We start from the raw sequence: 8,197 nt of genomic DNA, 5'->3' as shown, positions 1-8,197 counted from the left end.
TATCAAGGATGCATAAGAAGAACGGTATGCACGGAGCTACGGTTCTACCGGAACGAAGGGGTACGATAACGGGAAGGAAACGATGAAGGCAGGAATGATATGGGGAAAATCTTGGTAATCCAAGCATGCCACTGGATAGATTGGAAGATTTCGGTTGAAATCGATATAAAGACCATCGAAAACGGATGCACGGAACTCAAACGGTGAGCAATATGATATGCAATGCAAAACTATCAAAACAACGACATGCCAACTTGGATGCATCACATGAATATGCAACAAGGCTTTAACATGAAAGCAAAAGGCATGGAAATGAAGTATATGACAAACACTACAAAACATGATTACTGAACTATTTCTAAAACTCACTAGAACATCACCAAAATTACACGACAAACTGACAAATGATAACAGTTTTACAGAATTGATGAAAATACTGATCATGGCAGAAACAACATCAGATTGCAATGTTTAGAGCTAGTAAACTATATGTTACAGGAACCTATCATGGCAAACTTGAGCATGGCATGCTAGTACTAAATGCACTTAACAAAACTCCCTCACTGAACATGTTCCAGAAACTCATATATTTGATGCTAGCTTCAATGCAAAATGACAAGTTATGCTGACAGTTTCAGACTAAGCAAAATAAACATGGCATGGCAGAACAAATTCATGTAGGCATGTTTGCAAGCTTGTTGCACTCACTACAATGCAATAAGTAAAATAAAAAAGCAATAAAAATGAAGCCAACAAGGATAGACCCGCATGAAATTAGATCATAAAGTTGGATACATGCCAAAAAGGGAAGTGTTACAAATGGGGTGTTACAACTGGCTGAGGCTGCTGCTCTTTTCTTTTATTTTCTTCAAACACAAAACAAAGGGAAAAGCATTGGGGAAAAGGAGAGGTGTATGAGAGATGTGAGAATATCCTCATGCTCCTGGAAATGTGCACTATTTGATAAAATTGCTTCGGACATTTTTAGTGGCAACCAGAACAACTCCAAAAAGGATAAAACTTGACAGAGAGGTATAAGGCATGGTGCATGATTTATTGGCAAAGATTGAACATTAATGGAGAAGGGAGAAATGGCACTTGCAAAAAGAAAGGAAGAGGAGGAGGGTGAGGTGGTGATGCAAGGAACACACATGGAGCATGCAACAATATAACATGCATGAATATGACAATGCACATGATGATTATGAGAATGCAAAATGACATAAGCACAATGCAACACTTGATATGGCCATGATGCAACATATGATGGTATAAAGAAAAATAACAAAATTGAGGTTGCTTGGTGATAAAATCTCTTGCTCTTGTGCTTCAAAATAATTTCCTTCACACTCAAATTCTTTCAAGATATGGCCTTGGGTTGAAGAGGTAGGAGTTGAAAGCAAAAGGGGGATTAGATCTCTTTGGAGTAGAAATCCCATTGAAATCAGCACAAGAAGGTGATATCCTCTCTTAAAAATATATGGCATGAGTGGAGTTTGCTTGCTGTGAACTGATGGGGAAGGTGGGGCTATATATGGGGTGGACCAGAAATATGACCGTTACACACGTTTTAACACATCGCAGAAGCTCCTGGGCGATCCTCTTGGAGGTTCCAATCAATACAAATGGTGGAACCTTTGAAAGGACTCAATAGGTTGGACATGTGTTTGAAAGCTCCGAGTGGACTACCTCGTAGGTGGCACACACTCTGGAACGCGTTCAAAATTTTCGAGAGGGCAACAGAAAGTTTGCCAACATCCTTGGTGATTCCGAGTGGAATGCTTGGCGGCCCTGAATAGTTAGGGTTTGCAACAACTATATTTGGATGAATGGCTCCGCAGGTTCCGATTGCAAGAGCTCGAAAGCTCTTAAGGATAGAAGCATAGGTAGACATAGTGGAGTATTCTGAGGGCATTGGAGTTGATCTATAAGCACAAAGAGAAAGAAACTCATCTTAGCAACCTCGTTCCCCTTTTGATAGTATTGGCATGTCTATGAATTCAATGTGATGTTGGATCACTAAAATGCAAAAAGAAAAATTCTAAGTCCTTGCCTTGGCCAACACTTGTTTATGAGAATTTGTGGGGGTCATCTTTCATCTCATTTGTTGCAACCTAATGGAACTCATGAGAAGTTAGTTAAATTATTATTTCTTTGAGATATGTTTACATTAATTATCAAAACCAACCAAAGGGATTAGATGCATTTTCATATTATCGTCACCGGGGATGGTGTTCGCCCCAGCCATCCTATGATGATCTTCCTTTGAGGATGGATTTGTCGAATGCTCAAGCCTGGGAAACTTGAATCGTGGTGTTTAACCCTCAGGTCCCTGAGGATATTAAGGATTGCTTCATCAAATAAGCCTCCCCCAGCCTTTCTGTCGTGATTTTTGGTTGGTCCACCCCCCACCCCCCCGGACGATTCTTGTCCGGCGATGATGATGTGACTCGTGGCACAGATCCGCAATGCCCCCATGATCGACGCCAGCTGTTGAGAGATTTTAGGTTGATTCTAACAAGGGGGTACTAGAGGGAGTACGTTGAATTCGTAGTCGGAAACACGTGATGTCTACCATGGAGTTTAGAACCCAGAAAACAGGGACACATATAAGCCCTACTTCTTGCCTTGCTTCTTCTTTAACATAGGGAGAATATAGAGGATTACAATGCAAAGAGGAACTGGTTGAGTCAACGAAATTTGACGAGTTCTCAAGATGATTGTGTGTGCATGTGTGTGGGGTGGGGGGACTCCATTTCAATGCATGAGGACGTACAAGGCTGCACATCGATTCAAACGTGGTGTTCACCTTTCATCTTGTTATTTGTCGCAAAATGGTTCCATTTCCGTATGTAGTGTACTCTTGATGAAAAGTAGGTTTTCACCTTTCGCCCTTTTATGTGTCGCAAAATGGTTCCATATATGTAGTGTACTCTTGATGAAATATCTTCGTAGGCGATGGCGCTTCTCTGAGTTGATGCGATCATCGGAGTGGTGATGCGGGGAAGACCATAGATAATTTGACTTATCAACAACAATAGTAATAAACATGTTAAAAACAATTCAATAAAAAAGGGTTAAATTTACACAAACAAAAAACAGATTTTATCACGAACAAACCTGTCAGAACTAAAGTAACACATGCCAGAGCGAGCAGGCAGAGAGACAAACGTTGGGATTTCAAAACCCAAGTAACTACAACCTTGCTCCACTAACGGGTCAAAGGAGCAAGATTAAAATTGGCAACGGCACCATTCAGAAAAAATTTGGCAACCTCGCACCACATATCCAGAACAAGTAGTTAAGGCAGGCACTCAAGTTACTGGAGCAAGGTGGGATAAAGAACACAGTCAATGTAAAAATGATGTCTCAGTGATGCAGCCAAGGTAATCGTGTTCTCAAAGTAATGTTAAACCTCAATGAAAATGAAGAACACACTGCAACAAGATCACAACTCTGTCACAAGAGCAGGGACGGTGTCTGCTCATTTCTTTGTAGCAGCCTGGCCGATAAATTTGGTAAGAACATAGCAATCCGGTGGAGTGATGTTCGTATAGTAATTATGTATCGTCTCTGTTATTTCGAAACCAAACTTCTTGTAGAAAGCAATGGCATCGTCGTTGTTTGTCTGAACGTGTAAGTATATCTCTGAGATGTTCTGCTTCGCACAGAGATCAAAAACATGGTTCAGCAGCTTTGTTCCTGTCAAAATAAAAAAGGATCAATTGTAAGGCAGCACAGATCATATTACTGCTACTCTTAAAAACAGCTCGTGTTGTTGCCAAAAACAAACTATTCTTTTCTGTTCGTAAAAAATAGTTTGAAAAGAGCAAAAGTATGCAAGGTGTACTTCAAGCCCAAGAAGTTTACAACTAGTTGATATTTCATATTCATTCAACTAGCATTCATTCTTTTGAGACAGTGTTACAGTAGCAGTACCAAACAAAACCTGCTGCCGTGTAGTCCCCTCATAATTTCCTTTTATCAAACATCACGTTCCTAATACTCCTCAGATGATCATATGGACATTTTCCTTAGAACAAACTCAAAATTCTTGACAGCATGTGTTGTGAAATGAGGCCAGACCGCCAGAGTATATTTTAAATTGAATTCTGTACACTCCCGAAATTCTCATTTACCATCAATGGAATCGTATTAACAACAGGATACTATATTAGCAGCCAATAATGCAGTGTGGGAAATGGTGTAGCCTAACATTTAGAGGACTCTTCCTGCCAAAAAAAATCATTTAGAGGACTCTGAAACCTATAAACAAACAAGTTATGAATAACTGCTGGGCTAACCACATGTGCTACCCGGTCACTGGGAGCAGGACGAACATACTAACTTACTATATCATCTGATAGTAGCACCAATGGGGCAGTGGTCTAAAAGAAGCATGACAGGGCGGTGATTGCTCAAAGAAAGTATGACGAGGCAGCCCATGATGTTTTATTGCACGATGATCATTATTCTTACTAGATTTAGAAGTCACGGGTATTTCACCTGGATAAAAAGAGCAATCTAGCGTGCAGATGTGTTAACATGGGCTAAAGTAAGAATGAGTGGCAACATTGCCGGCTCATTATTTTTCACTGGTTTTTCCTGTGCTGATACATGTATTCTTTCAGAACTTGCACTAGATAAACAGCTACGGTAATTATTTACAAGCAAGCTTTATAGAATAATATTGGTACATGCTTAAATCATTTCCACTAGGGTTTTTTAAACAGTAAGTTTATCACTCGTGGAAATACATGAAGGGCATACATGCCCTAGAGGACATAACATGGTAAGAGTATCATTGCACTATAATTTCATGAGCACATATGGCACAACCGCTACAAACAATCCTTGACACCACCTTAGTTTAAATGCGTAATGCATTTTTTGGCAATCCACACCCTTCATAACTTTATAACACTTACGGCGTATGGCAAGGCGACTTCATAGACACACCCTAACTTGGTCTGACAGCAAGTTAAATCACCCATTACAACCAATTTACTAGCACAGTGCTCCGTTAATATTCCCATGGGAATAAGACTAACCCAATGCACACTCAAATGCCAAAATACAACAAAACATGGTATGTAAGCAACAACACTTTTCAGAAACCTGGTAGCATCAGTTGATTCTTGGAGCAGATTCAAGGTTGACTTTGGTTTATTAACTCATAGAACAAAAGCTGACCTAGGGCCAGCCATTCTCTCTGCTGTAAACTCTCTTAACTAGCTTGCACTACTCCATGTCTTGTGATTTGGCTGCCAACTGGCAGGGCCTGCACTTATTGCCTTTTGATTGTAACCTTCCTAGATAGTGCAGGGTGTCATAGGTTGTTCAAGCATTTTATCATGTAACCTTGTAACGGTAGGGAGAGGAAAAGCTGGAGAGGACTCGTGGGAGGGAGGAGAAGCTGGGAGGGTAGGGAGAGGAAAAGCTGGGGAAGACTCGTGGGAGGGAGATGAGAAGCTGGCAGAGACTCAAAAAGAAGAAGCATAGCTGCTGCTGGCAATGCCGCACCCCACGCAGACCTGGAGGCAACAAAGCTCTGCAATAACGGGGATGGCACAAGGACGCGGCGCCCCAAGCCAGAACCAGATTTTTTTTTTCTGCTCCACCCTCACCTCGTTCTGTCCCTCTCTTCTCGCCCGCTTTTCCTTCCCACCCCGTTCTACATAGTTCAAGGAAGAAGGCCCAAGGTTTGCCCCTCCCGCTCCTGCTTCTCCTTCCCATGTGTGCCTGCTCAGAAAGCATATGGCATCGAAAATCGGCTTAAAGAGCCGCCCGCCTTGTCAATTGGACGCCATGGCCCTATGGTGGACGCATAGGCAACTTCTATTGTGAGGGTCAACGTGCTTGGTCTGGAGGGTTGCCACAGTGGTATTATTGACGTTATGGCAGTGACACATCAACAGAAAACTTTGGGCACATTTTGATTCAATTGAGATGGTGGCAGAAGCATGATCAATCATTGTTCATTGCTTGAGTGAAAAATAGGTTGCAAGATAAATGCAGTACCTACAACTATTCAACAATTACATTTTAATTCACAATTTCAGCAATCAGGTAAGGAGGTGCACATGTTATCCTACTTGTGAGGCATATAGAGATCTCACGCCCAACAGGGTGATCTCTTTACATACGCAAAAATGAATTTAGGTAGGGAAAATTCTCACCAAGACCAAGACCACGGTAGGGCGCCAATACACCCAGAGTCATGATATAAACACGGACCACCCCTCCTTCCTTCTTCTCCAGGCGACAAGCGATTGCTCCAACACATATATCACTATAGTAAGCTACAAACACAGAAAGGAAAAATGAACAGTCAGACAATAGCACCAGCAGCAAGCAACATGTTTTCTCATAGATGAAATCAGCCAAAGCCAGCAGACGAATCAATATAACAGCGAATCCGGGAAACATCCCCAGCACAACACCATAGCTACCTACCCACGCCCTCCAACTCTCCAAGATCTTCTATGGCCAAAGAATTATTTTTACAGATCAAATCCACATTCGCATTTGCACGTCCCCATTCCAAAATATAAATTCCTAATGGCGGTTTCTTCCCCAATCTGGTAGCAAGTTATAAATTGTTTCCTGCCTTCTGTCTGCAGATCCGAGAACTGAGATAGATACAACCCCAATCCCAATCCCAATCCCAATACAATGGAAGACCGGATGAGGTATGGAACCGGTCCCGGCGGTGCGAGGTAGGGATTAGAACAAGATTGGAAGAAACTGATGGGAGCGCGCTCACCGAGCTTGGAGAAGTCCTTGGAGGCGATGGCGTCCTGGTAGTATTTGTCGTTGTAGCGGACGGGGAAGAGCGCCATGTTGAGCTTCTTGAGCTGCATCACGTTCTTGTCCCGCAGGCCGTCCAGGGACGTCCGGGCGACGCCGCTGCTCTTCTCCTTGCTCCCAGCTGCCTCTCCTTCCCCAGCGCCCATCCTCCAAGCCCTATTGCCGTCCCTCGCCCTCGCTCTCTTCGTCGCCTCTCTCGAGACTCGAAAGTTTGCGTGCGATGCGACCACGGCGGCGGGTGCGACTCGCGACCAAAACCCTTCCGCTCTTTAGCTGTTTTCGCTACTTCTTCCCGTTCTCGCTGACCCGTCGGGCCTACGGCGTTCTCACCGACCGCGGGTGGGTGGTGGGCTAGAAGCCAGGCCTTTCGCTTGCGTGCCCTTGCAAGTTGCAACTAAGAGCAAACTCTAGCACACCCCGCATCCGGCCCCGACTCGTAAAATAACCTGCCTGATCAGACCCCGCATCTGTCCCGGCCCGCAAAAAAATTTGAGGGGCGCGGCAAAATCACGGCCCGAACCCGTGAATACGCGGGTTCCCCCTCGCCGCTGCGGTGCCCTGCATCACAGAGAAGCAGTTGGCGGGAGGGACATTTCAACCCGCGCGCCTTTCCCCATCTCCTTCCGCCGCCGACCGCCCTTGCTTCCGCCCGTCCGCCACCGGTGATTCCGGCCAAATCTGCGGGCGGAATCGCGTCGCGGGGGCGTCCCCCACCCTCCCGCGTCGATACGCTGCACCGACCCCCCAGATTCGGCGAGAAGAGCCGCCCCTCGTCGCTGCCGCCGCCGGGGATCGACCACCGTCGAGCCCGCCCCCCGTCGCCGCCTGGGATCACCTGCCGCATCCGCCGTCGGTTAGTGTTTCTTTTGTGATATTTGCGAGCGGTACAGTTGATTGACGCAAGACTACTTCGCGGAGAATCCTACATATCCACCGCACCTCTTCCGGAGAAGGTACCGAATGCGTCGATCCCTCTTTGTGAAAATTGTTCAAGCTTGCGAGGCAAATTGCCGGTATTTTACTCAAAGAAGAAATGTTGCGGGCTTAAAGGGATTTAGTGCATATTTAAAAATCTCCGCAGCTATGCGGGTGATTGCATATGGCGTTCCGGCTGACTGTGCCGATGAGTACCTTCGCATTGGTGAAGATACTACAATTGAATCAGTGCGTAGATTTGCAAAAGTGATCATCCGTGTCTTTGGTCCTGAGTATTTTCGGGCACCCAACGAGGATGACACAAAGAAATTGATGGCATCTAATGAGAGGAGAGGTTGGCCTAGCATGCTAGGTAGCATTGATTGTATGCATTGGACTTGGAAAAATTGCCCGTAGGCATGGCAAGGAATGTATTGTGGCAAGTCTCGTGATGCAACAGTTGTGCTAGAGG

General features: G+C 44.6%; 1 protein-coding gene across 1 annotated transcript; it reads right to left on the bottom strand.

Moving 5' to 3' along the window:
* Window positions 1–3,338: 3,338 nt before the first annotated feature.
* LOC109765512 (uncharacterized) lies at window positions 3,339–7,146 on the bottom strand. The gene is made up of 3 exons (XM_020324292.4): window positions 6,767–7,146; window positions 6,180–6,302; window positions 3,339–3,702 (listed from the first exon to the last, which is right to left on the bottom strand). Exons 1-3 carry the CDS (start codon window positions 6,954–6,956, stop codon window positions 3,485–3,487), a joined length of 531 nt encoding a protein of 176 aa, XP_020179881.1. The 5' UTR covers window positions 6,957–7,146; the 3' UTR covers window positions 3,339–3,484.
* Window positions 7,147–8,197: the final 1,051 nt, after the last annotated feature.

The sequence above is a fragment of the Aegilops tauschii genome, chromosome 3, assembly GCF_002575655.3.
Source record: "Aegilops tauschii subsp. strangulata cultivar AL8/78 chromosome 3, Aet v6.0, whole genome shotgun sequence".
Classification (NCBI taxonomy): Eukaryota; Viridiplantae; Streptophyta; class Magnoliopsida; order Poales; family Poaceae; genus Aegilops; species Aegilops tauschii.
This window is presented reverse-complemented; position numbering and strand designations above follow the sequence as displayed.

Bases quoted from the DNA above. Each gene is read 5' to 3' on its own strand.
- LOC109765512 (XM_020324292.4), bottom strand. From the start codon at position 6,956: ATGGGCGCTGGGGAAGGAGAGGCAGCTGGGAGCAAGGAGAAGAGCAGC. The intron at 6,303-6,766 runs GTGAGCGCGCTC...CTGTGTTTGTAG, and splicing joins CAAGGACTTCTCCAAGCTCG to CTTACTATAGTGATATATGT. The intron at 3,703-6,179 runs GTGAGAATTTTC...TTATTTTGACAG, and splicing joins CTACCGTGGTCTTGGTCTTG to GAACAAAGCTGCTGAACCAT.